Source organism: Berghia stephanieae, chromosome 2, assembly GCF_034508935.2.
Source record: "Berghia stephanieae isolate SIO BIC M18660-M18661 chromosome 2, UCSD_Bste_1.3, whole genome shotgun sequence".
Taxonomy (NCBI): Eukaryota; Metazoa; Mollusca; class Gastropoda; order Nudibranchia; family Aeolidiidae; genus Berghia; species Berghia stephanieae.
Genome location: NC_088361.1, coordinates 67,901,213 through 67,916,734, shown reverse-complemented (window position 1 = coordinate 67,916,734; position 15,522 = coordinate 67,901,213). Strand labels below are relative to the sequence as shown.

Below are 15,522 nucleotides of genomic sequence, written 5' to 3'. Positions count from 1 at the left end.
GATATTGCAACTTCTCCACTACACCATTATCACGTTCACCACTACTGAAACCACCACACCACTAAAACAACTTCTCCATCATCATCATCACTAACCCCAAATACTACAACTTCTCCACCACATCAGTTCGCATTGAAAGGGAGATACAAACAAAAGCTTACTTTAAAACTGCAGGAATGATTTTAGAAGCACTGACAAGCTCTAACCTTCCCCCTACAATTAAAAAATAAAAAACAGTGGGAAAGGGAACTACATAGTTCAGAGTCCCGAAGTAGATCCAGAGCCTATATATCAAAGTCTGTGACTAACTAAAATTACAACTTGGATAAATGCGGTGGTGACAGAGGTTGTTTGGTGGAGTGATGTAATACAGACTAACGATCCATTCCATCACGTCTGTACATTTGTAAAAATTCAATGGCAACAAACCACATACTCGACATTGATTTATGGAAGACTTCCAATCTGTGACCACTGAATTTCTTGAGATTTCTTATTGAAAGATGGCTGGGCTGATAAAATTGTTTACATAATATTGTGATATTTGTGCGTGACTGGCCTACACAGAAAATAACAAATAAAAACAACACATTTTTATAAATTTTGAGCTGTAATTGTTTAATTCAAATACAGATAGATCGAAACAACCAACACCCAAACATCTTAAACCTTAAACTTGCTTGAGATTTTCGGACAATATTGGGGTTCATCTTGGTTTATCATTATCATTACTGTGGAATACTGATATTGGCTAACTTTTGGTTGACTTTAAGCGAATTCCACTGTATCTTTTGGCTTAATTAAAATTTGTCCTTTTAAAATATTCTGGTCAAAATGAAAATGATCCGTTTTGTCAGTGTACTACATCTATGATATTTACCAAGAGTCCTGATGAAATAATAATAACCGAACATCTAGAAAGGCCCAATCTTAAATTGACATTATCTATTACCTTACTCATTACACAAAATCATCTGTTTTCTTCAACCTCACCAGATCTAACCTATTGCTGTAACTGCTCTTTTAATGAATGAAAAGTATGTAGATAGAATTGGATGAATAAAGGAAGGAATTATGATTTGAAGAAAAAACTATATTTGTTACCTGTAAAGGATTGATAAAAAATGAAAAAAACAACAAACACACACATACACACAAAGCAAAGATGAGACTTAAGTTGTAGCGATGCTCTCGAGGAGTGAGTATGTATCTCCTTGCTTCATATTTTCCCACATCAGGGAAAATTGAGCCAAATTTCCACAACATACCGCTGTTAGGTTTCTTTTTTATTACTCTAGGACTCTGCCAGGCACTCGTATACACCTGAGTCGAGTAGGGGCATTGCATTTAAAGCGGCTTATAAAAGACACAATGCCGGTGTAATAAACCAAAATCAATCTATGCAACAAAAATGACATTGTCATTTTGGAGACCTTCAAAGGTTGATTCTGTGCTCCCATAAGGCTACATTAGGGACTGGCCCTGGTATTGAAAAAGATTGTTTTTGTTTTTAAGCGTTTTACAGCACAAGTGACACATTCAAGTCATTTTAGCACCAGTAAAAAGGAAGAAGATGGGATAGTGAAAAATTGTAGAATTGCAAGTCAAGGTACCCAATAAAAAGTAAGATAAAGGGGAATGGTTCAAATAGGAAAAAGATGTAGATTCCAAGTGCACGCTTAGTTGCTTAGTTTGTTTGTTTGTTTGTTTTTAAGGGTTTTACGGCGCTTGCAACACATTTAGGTTATATCAGCGCCAGTAAAAAGGAAGAAAATGGGATAGTAAAAAGTTCTAGAATTACAATTAAAGCACCCAAGAAAAAGTAAGACAAAGGGGAATTGGGAACAAATAAGGATCAGATGTAGATTCCAAGAGCATACCACCAATGTACTTAGTTTGAGATCACCTATAAGTCTCATCCAGACACAAGCACAAAATCCAACGAGGAACACACTCAAATGCTTACATTATACATTCAAAATAAAAATAATAATACATAACAGAGAGATGATTTACAAGGAAAAAAATATAATCTCCCAAAACAATAACTATGCATTTGACTGTTTCCCTCCCAGCCAGGACTCCGACCAGGGCCAGGAAAAAAACCAAGTAATCTCATTCCAAGACAAAGGCAGAAAACATGTTGGAAAACAGATATAAGGGTATAGAAGACACAGTATGGACCTCCCTGCCCGCTATGGGAGGTCAGGATCCCCACCCAGTTGCTTAGTTTGAGATCACCTAAAAGTCTCATCCAGACACAAGCACAGGATCCCCGTAATACACTCAATTGTTTACAGAATATAACCAAAATAGAAAACATAACTAACAATACATGACAGATTATCTAAAAGGGAAAAAAAAACATCTCCAAAAACTAATACTAAACGTTTGACTTTTTCTCCCCTCAGCAAAGGCTATGACAAAACCAAACAATCCCATACCAAGACAAAGACCAAAAACAACTGGAAAACAGATATAAAGGGATATAAGACACAGCAAGTGCCCTCCCGTCCACCATGAGAGGTCAAAGGACCCCACCCAGAAATCAGAAAATTTACTATGAACATTTTTTTTAATTTCCAGTTATCAGTTCTAACAGTAACAACTATATTGAAGAGTACAAGTATTAGTGAAATAATGTAAATAAAGTGAACAATATTCAACATTGGACTAAGCATTAAACAACTAAATTGAGTTTTTAAATGGAAAGCAACATGACAGTTTTTAAAGATTTATTACAAAACAAAATGTTGCCGGGTCTATTACTTTGAGGTGACCGACAGACTACACTAAGCAGATCAATTAATATGCTAAATCTATCTATATCTTTTTTGTTTCTGTTGTATTTTATGTGTGCTGGTTGTATTGAAAGTAAATGAGTAAAGAGAGGTACTTAGTTGTTAAGTTTTATGGAGATTGTAACACATTTAGGTCATTTCAGCGCCAGTAAAAAGGAAGAAAATGGGATGGTCAAAAAGTTCTAGAATAACAATTAACAGAGATGCCACTTTGCCGGAAAATGGAAGTGCTGACAGTTTTCGCCAAGGTTTCCAAATAAGAAATCCGAAGGGGGGAAAATCCCTGCCAGGATCGTTCCAGCAATAAATCTATGAGTGATTCTTGGACAAATGTAGTGTTTACCATAAGTAAGAATCTGGAGTGATTTCTCTTTCAGAATTTCTGGATCTTTAGACTGACTCACGAGTGATTTCCCTCTTGGATTTAAGCCTCGAGGAATATTCTGCCACCCGTCTATCTAGTCTAGTTTCTTTGTTAACCGAAGTTAGGTTTAGAGTCATTCATTGAACATGGCTTCAGTAATGGAATTTGTTTCCAGAGATGGTCAAGAATATGTGAAAGAGGTTGATAAGGGGACTTGCAATATATTTCAGGACTTGGATGGACGAAAAGGATAGTTGTTTTCTCAGTGAATATTTTCATAAATTGAAGGAACCAATCATGGCATGGTGTCTCATGTGCAAGACAAAGGTAATTATGGTAGTAGTAGTAGTAGTAGTAGTAGTAGTAGTAGTAGTGAGAAAACCTTGATGGGACATTCTAAAAATCGTATTCATGTCTAAGCAAGGAAAGCATTGAAAACAACTCAATCTCTGCCAGCAGCCATGGTAACTACCAAAAGTATAGTTGAGTGCAAAGAGCCAGCTTCAAAACCATCTGCACCCTATGGTGTATCACCCAAGACTACACATTAATCACGGCAGCTCAATGTGGGACCCATATACAAAGAAAAGCATTGACACTTTAGAAAACATCCAAATAAAAACAGCAAGGCGCATCACAAACACATTCGATACTTTCTCAAGTGCATCTGACATAACACAAAAGTTTGGAAAAGAGAAGAAAAATATTGTTGTTTTTTTTGTTTTTTTTTTAAGGGTTTTACGGCGCTTGCAATACATTTAGGTCATATCAGCGCCAGTAAAAAGGAAGACAAATGATAGTGAAAAGATTCTAGATGTACATTAAAAAGGATTTGAGGAAAAAAGTAAGACAAAGGGGAGTGGTTCAAATAGGGAACAGATGTAGATTCCAAGAGCATAACACCAATGTACTTGAGTTTGAGATCACCTAAATGTCTCACCCATACGCTAGCAGCACAATATCCTACCAAGAGGAACACACTCAAATGCTTACATTATACATTCAAAATAACAAATATAGTAATACATAACAGAGAGATGATTTATAAGGAAAAAAATATCTCCCAAAACAATAACTATGCAATTGACTGTTTCCCTCCCATCCAAGACTCCAGCCAGGGACAGAACAAAACCAAGTAATCTCATTCCAAGACAAAGACAGAAAGCAAGTTGGAAAACAGATATAAGGAGATAGAAGACATAGTACGTACCTCCCACAGGAACCCCACCCAGGAGAAGAAAAATAGATCAATTAAAATCTTTATAAGATCTAACAAAAAGTCGTGCCTTAAACTTCCAAATAGCATCAAAGATATCAGCACAAGAACAACGAGGGGACAAGCAGCAAGAGTAACCATCCCAACATTAAAAAACGGACGCCCACCTGTATTCGTTTTTCCTTTCTACTGCTCAACTATGGAATAGCCTCCCAGCTGACGAATCTGAAACCGGTTGCTTGAATGTCTTCATGTGGTTGCTAGAGATCACATCCTGACTTTTTAATCTAGACATTTTTATTAGTATTATGTGCAGTGTTTTTACAAGTATACAATGTAATACCCAACAAACTGTGGAGTGATCCTCCATAATATTGGAGGTTTCCATAAGAAGACGAAGACAGGAAATCCAACATGGAAAGTTTGACTTGTGCTTTTACTGCTGAAAATTTCCCACTTAGTAGTGCACCAAAATTTTTGGAGTTTGCAAAGGAAATGGCTAAAGATCCTTAAGCCCTCAACAATTTAAAAATGGTGAGAACCAGTGCGTTGTATAAACTCGTTAATGGTGTTAACATTGTCTTCAAGAAACGGCTTTTACATCAAATGAGGAACAATAAATGAACACTCAATATTGATGAATCTACAACAAAATCCACAGACAACAAGAAGATCTTGAATGTATTAGTGTGTTATTTTCATGAGGATCTAGATGAGTCAACTACTTAGCTATAATGTGCAATTGAAATGACAGTTGTCAATGTAAATACAGAGTATGAAGCAATTAAAAGACAACTGATAAAACAATGTATTATAATGATATATATGTCATGCCTATAGTTATAAATAAAAATATAATGTTAAATAAAAAAATATATTTACAGCTCCTTTAATACTAAAGTCGAGCAGTTTTATTTTGTCAAAGCAAAGTGGCATCTCTGAATTTAAGCACCAAAGAAAAAGTAAGACAAAGGGGAAGTTCAACGAGGGAACAGATGGAGATTCCAAGAGCATATCATCACTGTACTTATTTTGAGATTATCTAAAAGTCTCAACCACAGGATCCCACTAAGAGGAATACACTCAAATGTTTACAAAAGCAAAAAATATAACTATCAGTACATAAGAGAGAGATGATTTACAAGGAAAAATATATCACCTCCCCAAAGCTATAGCCACACATTTGACTGTTTCCCTCCTAGTCAAGGACTCCGACCTTGACCAGGACAAAACCAAGTCATCCCATTCAAAGTCAAAGTCAAAGACAGAAAGCAAGTCAGAAAACAGATATACAGAGATACAAAGCGAGGAACCTCTTGCCCACCAGAAGTAGTTTAAGAAATGCAATACTTAAATTGATTCTTTAAAGCACTTGATTATATGCATTTGTCCTCAACTTAGAGAAAAAAAATTCTATTAAGTGGTTCAGAAAGTGGTATAATTTGTAAATGTAAACACTGAGCTGCCCAAAGTAATGGATTGAATAAGTGTTGAAAATGTTAGAAAACAAAAACGTACCTTTCTTGTATTTTGTCCTTTTTAAACATGTATTTAATTCAATATTTGTTCAATTATCTTTCAAATACAAAGCATCCTCATAATCCTAATGCTCAAAAACTTTTCCTTAATCTCCTAAGGATACTAAAATAATTTCAATATTGACCTAAATCAGAGTGTATTGGTGTCTTCTACCCAACAACAGGCTCTACAAAATTATAACTTAAAAAGAGATGATGATGTTATGAAGTATTTTAGAACTAAACACCCCACCCCTTACACCTTTCAACTATAAAAAAAATAATAAATCTTAACAAAAATTAGACGTGTGGAATTCTAAAAATATATGCCTTACAGCACAATTAATTGTTTGGAAACGCGGTTTGCTGGCCAAATCATGACTCCGGTTTCTTATCTAGTATCCATCTGTGAAGCATAGGTATGTATTATGAATATTCCCTTCAAAACATCACTTCTTGAAAAAAATGACCAAACCCCTTTACCATTCAAGAGATCAAAGTTTTCAATTCTGTGCAATCTTTATGCTACAAACCTTTATTGCATTTCATTTTCAAATTTTTTAAATCATAAAAATTAAAACATCTCTATTCCCATCGACTCCTCTTTCTCTTTGCTGGTGGCCCCTCTCCACCGAGGCCTTGTCTAGAAGCACCTCCAATCCCAGGAGGCTGAATCATCTGTGGCTGAAGACTCGAATTTAATTGGGATGTTCCTCCAGCAGCAGCATAGTTCTCCTCACTTGCTGATCGATCTTGTTCTTGTGCATTCACAAAACTAGTTTTGAATTGAGACTGGTTGGAAGACAAGAGAAAAAAAACAATGAATATATATTCAACTTTTATAACTTATTTTTCTTGATCGATCCTTTAAAAAAAAGAGATGAAAAAGAATTCACAGGTACAAAACATTATCAAATATTTTGGTTTTTTTATAGGTCTACAATGTTTGTGACACTTATAGTTTGTTTATAAGGGTTTTGCGGTGTATGCAACATATTAAGGTTATATCAGCGCCAGTAAAAAGGAAGAAAATAGGATAGTAATAAGTTCTAGAGTTGCAATTAAAGCACCCAAGAAAAGGTAAGATAAAGGGGAATTGGTTCAAATAGGAGACATGTAGATTCCAAGAGCACTCTGTCAAAGTACTTAGTTTGAGATCACCTAAAAGTCTCATCCAGACACAAGCACAGGTCCCCACAAAGAGGAATGCACTCCAATGTTTACAAATCATAAATAATATGTAACCAAAACATAATGTAGTGCATAACAGAGAGCTGATTTCCCAAAACTAACTATACATTTGACTGTTTCCCTCTCAGCCAGGATATCAAGTAATCTCATTCAATGACAAAGACAGAAAGCACGTTGGAAAAGAGATATAGGGGGATAGAAGACACAGTAAGTACCTCCCTGCCCACTATGGGAGATCAGGAACCCCACCCAGTGACACTTATAGGTCATTTCAACACCCGGAAAATCAATATAATGGGATCTTCAAATGATTTCTAATCAAAAGTTTCATCACCAACAACAAGTGCCAAGAAAGAGTGAGACAAGGATAAAAACAAAATTACTTATCTTCAAATATGTGGCCAGAAGGGGAAAAAATTGTGAACATGTCAATGGAATAACTGTTTTTGCTATGTCGAATCAAACATTTATTTAGTCACCCTTGAAAACGGAGATTTTTACCCCGATGCACTCCCTTACTATAATCGAAATCAAAATTTCAATTCTAGGTTTTGTTCTATTTATATTCAGCACTGCCTTGTTTTCCTAAATAATTAAATATTCTTCTGTAACACAATTTTTCTCCATTCCCAAATTCCCTCTCTTCTCTAATACAAGTAGAGGTTCATCAGAATCCAAATAATACAAATCTTGAACTAAAAGGAAAATTTCAACAACAAAAGTTCTGTAACATTGATGAATAAAAATTCTCAATTCAATTTTCTGAATCTGAATATGAATATGTCCACAGATGTTCAAGATTGGCATACGTCTGCTTATCTATAAATATGAACTATTCAGCTAGAAGAACTTTTACTGCAATTCAAACTCACCATAAAAGCTGACTTCATTGCAGATAACCTGTCTGTTTGAGTTCTTCCTCCTGCTGCCCGGTAGCCACTTAAACTCATTGAATCTTGTAATCTTGTGCTCTGGAGTTCAAGTGATAAAAAGTATGCAACAACTATATATTTACCAAAAAAAATTTTTTAAATATTGCATTCTTTAAAATGACCAAAAAAAAATTTTAAAAATTTATACAAGTTTTTTTCTCTGGTAAACATCGACAATAATGTTGAAACGGTGTAATTTAATTTCTTCTTCCTCAAAAAAGAAAATTAATAATGCCTAAAAGCTTTTATCTATCAATAATCGTTCGAAGAAAAAATCTGATCCTACTACTTGATCACTTCATCTCAATATTGCAGTAAGTTCCTAAATATAAAAGATGAACATTTAGAAGAAAGATTGTTTTAAACTAGACATTATGAAAAACTATAAACATCATTCATTATGACATTTTAAAAAATGATATTTAAAATTCTCCTATACTTACATTTTCAGCACCCAGACCAGGTCTTTCCTTGCAGCCAAGTTTTTTCCCTGCAACCATTTTTCCCTTTCCTCCTTTGTAACGGTTCTTAAACCATGGACACTGAAAAGTAATTGTAATAACAATAATGATGATAATAATAATAATAATAATAATAATAATAATAATAATAATAATAATAATAATAATAATAATAATAATAATAATAATAATAATAATAATAATAACAATGGGGGGTGCAGTGGCCGAGTGGTTAAGGCATTGCACTGTGGCCTGGAAGGTCCTGGGTTCGAGCCCCGCTTCAGGCACTTTGGTTTTTTTCCTTGAGCAAGATTATTTATCTCCCATGTGCCCACTTGGACAACATGGGTGATTCCTGTTGACATCAGACATCTTGTTTGATGAAATATCTATATTCTTTCATGGAATGCCTAGGCGACAATATCTTAGGAAGGGCATAATTATTTTTTTTCTATAATAACAATAACAATAATAATAATAATAATAATAATAATAATAATAATAATAATAATAATAATAATAATAATAATAATAATAATTTGTAAAGGCAGTTTAACCTATTCAAACCAATACCAGACTGAAACTTTGAGCCAGAATTTGAGTTACTTGCAATTTCAACCCATTAATCATTGGAAGACATTTCAAAACTCTACATAATAGTTGCAGTATTGAAATGTTTAAACTGAAGTTAACACAAAACTTACTTTTTGGGCAAGTTCTAATAATGATGGTGGAACATATTGATTAGCTCCTTCTAAATTCCGAACTAACTGAGGAGCAAATTCTTTGTCTTTATCTGTAATTAATGTGTAAGCATGACCCTTGGTACCTGTGATAAAAGATTTAATATATAAGGCACTAAACATCTAACATTATGTGGAGTAATCTGTATCATAAATTCTATTTTATAGGGAATAAACTAAAACAAAACTTCTTTTCATCACTTAGTTGGGTATCCAGGCATAAATGGTGACAAATTTGAAAATAACAAATTTGACACATTTTGTCAACAAATACAGTGATTTACAATGAATTAAAAGAGCAAAGGGAAAGTTGCCTGAGACCTAGAGGGAGAACTGTGAAAAATATTAAAATTAAAAGATTCCAAACAACGATACATGAGAAAGAAGCACTTCAGGCACAATCCAAATTAGCATGAGGAATAACACAAAACATAGTAAAAATTCTCATTATGTGTCAGACCTGCTTATATTTAACATATTTTAATGCGTCATACTCAAGGGAAAATATTTAAAAAATCACTATAATTAACTTTATGAATTAACAAATTGACCCAGCAGTATTAAATGCACTAATTAATATGACTTTCAATTCAAACAAATTTTATAGAAGTAAAGATTCTTGTGCAGTTCGGCAGTTTCAGACAAACATTCTAAAATATTAAGGATTTTGGTAGGTAGATCTAATAAGTATGATGGCATAGGGAAATGATATAGACAAATGATGAAAATGGATCGAATTTGAAAAGTTGAGGAAGAAAAAAGATAATAATTAAATATATTTACTGTCGCCTAGCAAGGTTTTTAAAGATAAAAGTAAATATAAGAGTAAGGGATCTTCTCACTTGTCAATGATCTATGACAGTTTAGGACTGGTTTGAAATATTCAGTTTTAAAAAAAATGAAAATAATGCTGTTTGGCACCAGGGGACAGTCCTTATGTTACACCTTTCTCCAATAGGTCGGGAAATAAGTATGAAATTCTTTCCATACGAACTTATACCAGATGTCTTTAAAGTTTCCTGGATCTAAGGTAAAAGTGACCGAGACAAGTCACTACATTAACAATACAACATATACAGATTGCCCAGAAAAGGACATGCTGGAAGAGAGAGCTAAAACAGAAAAGATCTATTAAAATATATTGTCCTTTAGTCACTAAATAATGAACAATTGTAAGTGGGATGCTCTCAAACTGCAGAATGCTGTTTTCCATTCTGGGCCCATCATAGTGATGCATGTATACATGTTCAAATCCCATTAATGCCATCTTTCTAATTTCTTTATTTTTTTAAATACATCCGTTGGGCACATCACTCCTATTCAGTGTCTAAAGTAGGTATTGAAGGTTCTTAATTGCGGGTTCTCCACTAGTAACTTTAAAAAACATTAGAAACATAGAATCATCCATTCCTGATCATTCTTGAAGTCAAACAAACTGAAAAGTCTTTTGATTCTGTGCCACATGAGAGATTATTCATTAAACTAAAATCATATGGATTTAAAGGGAATGTCTTTAATTGGATTAAAGACTTTCTTAATAATCGAATACAAAGAGTCATTGTCAATGGTGTGGGGTCGGATTTTAAGAATGTCATTATCAGTGTACCCCAAGGAAGTGTATTGGGACACTTTTATTTCTTTTATATACAAATGATTTACCATGTGGCATAAATTCAGCCTGCACACTGTTTGCAGACAATACAAAGATCTATAGTACAACTGAACATCATAATATTCTACAAAATGATATATTTTCACTTTTCAAATGGTCTACAACATGGCATTTGGATTTTAATGTTTCGAAATGTAAAGTATTACATATAGGAAAAAATAATCCATATCATAATTACTTTACCGATACTTCTATGTCAAATCTATTTTCCATTGGGTCTTATGAAAAGGATGTGGGAGTTACTTTTGATTCACTTTTGAATTTTGATGTACATATTGATAATTGTGTAAGCCGTGCAAACAGAATGATGGGAATAATATATAGAACCTTTATAAGTCTTGATAAAACCATATTTTTATATTTGTATAAATTGCTCGTTCGACCAATTCTAGAATACGGAAACTGCATCTGGAGCCCATTATATAAAAGACAATCTATTAGTATTGAAAGTGTACAGATGATAGCTACCAAAAAGATTTATGCAATACAGTATTTATCTTATAAGGAAAGGTTAGAATTTCTTGACTTACCAAGTTTGAAATATAGAAGAATTCGTGGGGATTTAATTCAGGTTTATAGATTGGTACCTGGTCTGGAAAGGATAGATTTTTCTGATTTTTTTTCATATTCTAACATTACTTTTACTAGAGGGGACAAGTTTAAGATTTTTGTCTCTAGATGCAAAACAAACATAAGACAAAACTGGTTCGGTATTCGTATTGTCCAGAAATGGAACAATTTGAAATTTGAAACAAAGAATGCAAAATCGACAGATTATTTCAAGGTGTTAGTAGATAGGGAATTATATGATGGGAGATTTATATATGACGAATAATACTTTTTTGCACTACTGTTGATAGGGCTTTCAGTCTTGTATGTATATATTATGCATTGTTATATCATTATGGTTATCTTCTATATGTGTGTGTGTGTGTGTGTGTGTGTGTGTGTGTATGGTGTGTGTGTGCTTTGCATGTCACGGTTAAAGATATATGTTTGTACACCACATTTACATGAGTACATTTATGTTGAAATACTATCTTTACCAGTGTATCATTATTGTAATCTTTAACCAATAGATTAATGGCATTACTATTAATATTAAGGGCATTCAAGGGATTTTATCCTATTTTGCCCTATACCATATGTTATGTTAAAGTTAGCAAACTTAAAACAAGCTTTTTCCAAGTATATCCATAAAATAATCTCCCCTCTCCTAATTTATTATCTTACCAGCACGGCCAGTACGACCAATTCTGTGAGTGTGTGTGTCAATGTCCCTTGCCACATCATAGTTGATGACTGTTTTAATATGAGGGATGTCCAAACCACGAGCTGAGGAATACAGAAAACATAGAATATAATTATAACATGCATTGTGCATGTTGATAAGAATAAGAATTAGGACGACTTCAAACATTGCTTCATTAAATTCACAAACTTAAATAATTGATGTTACTCGTGGATATTAAAGAAATAGAGCATCAAAAATAATTAAAATCAAACAAATCAATTTTTAAAATACTGTACTCTTCTAAACTGTGTTTGTTCAAAGTTATAAAAGTGAGAAATATACAAAATGCTTTGTTACCTGCAACATCTGTCGCCACTAAAACAGAGAACTCTTTTTTCTTGAATGCATTTATGATTTCGTTTCTTTCTATTTGACTCATATCTCCATGCATTAAACCCACTGTCAAATAAAATTTAAAAACAGTATTATTAATAATGAGCATCAAAATACAAAACTAAATCACCATATAAAGTAAAACAAATTCCAATAGCAATCGCAAAAAAATAGTTTAATAAATAATATTTCAATCATGATGTCTTGCTGTTCTAAAGCATTTCATAGGACTTGGAACATCGTTTTTTAAAGGGGAAAAAAAATCTGGCTTTTTCTAACAAATACTATTATAGATTTTAGATGACCAAAAAAGCAGTGGTTATATCAAAATCATCCTCAAAACATCCTCTTCATGCAAAAACTAAAAAAATACATAAAAATCAGTTATAAAAAGGATATCTACTGATAAATGTAAAAGTGAAAGCCATACGTTCAACATCTCTTGCTTTTAAATTGGTTGCCAGTTCCTCTGAATTAGTTTTTCGTGTCACAAAAATTAGAACACTTCCCTCTGAAAAATGTGAAGATAAAAAGTAAAGAATACATAAAAAATCTGTTACCAAAAACACTGCTAAGAATATCTTTTTTGTCTATTAAATGTACATTGTACTACATTTCAATGATAAAATTTGCCATGTTTAGAATAGACTTGACTGTCCACCATTTGAATAGTGAAAACATACAAATTGATTCTAACTATCAAAAAAATTACAAGGACTGAGATAACAATCCCATTCCCATCAAATGCATTTCATATGATAACACATTGTTCATTTGAAGATGCAAGTGGATTCCACGCATGACCATCTCAATAAAGATATGTTTTGATTACTTAAAGATCATATGCTGATGTTCTGAATCGTTCCAATAAACTAATAAACAGGCATGTATTCCTTGTAATCAGTAGAAAGTATATCTATAAACATAATTATGTCACAGACTGATAAACCCAATTCCGTGGCATTGGAATACCAGCTTTGAGTGCATTATTATCACTATTATTATCATCATCATTATCACTATTATTATTATTATTATTATTATTATTATTATTATTATTATTATTATTATTATTATTATTATTATTATTATTATTATTATTATTAATATTATTATTATTATTATTATTATTATTATTATTATTATTATTATTATTATTATTATTATTATTATTATTATTATTATTATTATTCACAATTCTATTATGAAGATTCTATGATATATCATAATATTTTGTGTTTATACATTTTTTATGCATGCCACGTCTGTAAACGAATTTCCATTTTTTTAAATGAATAAAGTATATATTATTATTATTATTATTATTATTATTATTATTATTATTATTATTATTATTATTATTATTATTATTATTATTATTATTTATTATTATTATAACTATGACACTATTATTATCACTATATCATCATCATTATATAGAAGATCACCTGAAGTGAAGGCAACAAGTCGCCTCATCAACCATGTCCACTTTGCTGGTCCAGGTGGCAATACTTCAACAATTTGTGTGATGTCTTCATTTGCCTTGAAAGATTGCATTAAATAGAGACATTTTCACAGCATTGTTACTTATTCACCTCTCCTTTAACTTTAAGATACTCTCATGTTAATTTATAATAATATGACATCAATAACAATAACAACAATAACAACAATAATAACAAAAACAATAATAATAATAATAATAATAATAATAATAATAATAATAATAATAATAATAATAATAATAATAATAATAATAATAATAATAATAATAATAATAATAATAATTTGTTAAATATCATCATCATCATCAGAAGAAGAAGAAGCAAAATAAGAAGAAGAAGAAGAAGAAGAAGAAGAAGAAGAAGAAGAAGAAGAAGAAGAAGAAGAAGAAGAAGAAGAAGAAGAAGAAGAAGAAGAAGAAGAAGAAGAAGAAGAAGAAGAAGAAGAAGAAGAAGAAAAAAAAAAAAAGAAGAAGAACAAGAAGAAGAAGAAGAAAGAATAACATTGTTTAAGTTTAAATTACCACCTCCCCCCCCCCCCCTCCTCCCCCAAAAAAAAAAAAAGAAAAGAAAAAGAAAGCAAATGGCACTTCTCTTAAATCTATCGATTTATATTTTGAAATTTTTTTATCTTTCCACTTTGCTAATGATAAAACAATAAGCTCAAATAGTCTTTTGAGACAGAAATAATCACCATCATTTGTATTTTATACAGGTTTGATACAAGAACAAAATAATTTTTCTTTATGGCTACTATCTCAAGCTGAGTTTGAGCAAAATCTATTTCATTTTTATTTCAATCAAAGCTTATGATTAATGAATCTCTCTAAAGCATCCGCTACAATCAATTTAATAGCTACAGTAAAAGTCAAATTAACATCAATGAAGAACTAACCTCTCCTACTTCGCCTTGAACCACCCGAACAGGGTCTGCCAAAATGTCTCTGGCAAGTTTCTCCACTTTCTTCCTAAATGTTGCACTGAATAATAAAGCTGAGTAGGGAAGGCAAGGGGGCAGGGGGTGGGAAAGAAACAAAATTAGACTTGGCCTAAATCAGAATTATTTTTCACATTACAGGGGGGAAAAGATGTTTGAATTGTTATGAATAAAGTTTCTATACTCCTTAAAATCCAGATTCACAATAAATATTACCACCCAAAAAAAAAAATAAAAGAAAAAAAAACAAGGTCTTATTTTCCACATCATTTCCAAACAAAAAAAAATCTATCTTTTTTATTTTAACCTGGCCATTAACAGCATTGTCACTGTTGGAAAAAATTGTAATATCACCTCGCAGGTATCATATCTCATTCTACATGTTGTGTATTGGTGTTGGTCAATGACCCTTTGTAAAGTGTTTTGAGCACGTTTAGTGGATATTGGACTATATAAAAGCTTAATCAATTTTTAATATTTTTTTTAACCTACCAATACTAGAAACTTACTCTGTCGGTCTGGTCGCACATGATTTGCTATCGAACGCACTTGTGGTTCT

The 15,522-nt window shown here is 32.2% G+C and overlaps 1 protein-coding gene across 1 annotated transcript in view; it reads right to left on the bottom strand.

The window, feature by feature from the left end:
- Positions 1 to 591: 591 nt before the first annotated feature.
- The window catches only part of LOC144965394 (ATP-dependent RNA helicase DDX42-like), a 29,768-nt gene continuing 14,837 nt past the window's right edge, over positions 592 to 15,522 (bottom strand). The window contains exons 12-21 of the mRNA XM_078900692.1: positions 15,473 to 15,520; positions 14,922 to 15,019; positions 13,973 to 14,066; positions 12,955 to 13,035; positions 12,489 to 12,590; positions 12,131 to 12,232; positions 9,187 to 9,311; positions 8,465 to 8,563; positions 7,962 to 8,060; positions 592 to 6,690 (exon numbers count right to left, since the gene is read on the bottom strand). Of these exons, the coding sequence (XP_078756818.1) occupies positions 6,484 to 6,690; positions 7,962 to 8,060; positions 8,465 to 8,563; positions 9,187 to 9,311; positions 12,131 to 12,232; positions 12,489 to 12,590; positions 12,955 to 13,035; positions 13,973 to 14,066; positions 14,922 to 15,019; positions 15,473 to 15,520 (1,055 nt within the window). The 3' untranslated portion in view covers positions 592 to 6,483. The remainder of the gene's footprint in view (positions 6,691 to 7,961; positions 8,061 to 8,464; positions 8,564 to 9,186; positions 9,312 to 12,130; positions 12,233 to 12,488; positions 12,591 to 12,954; positions 13,036 to 13,972; positions 14,067 to 14,921; positions 15,020 to 15,472; positions 15,521 to 15,522) is intronic.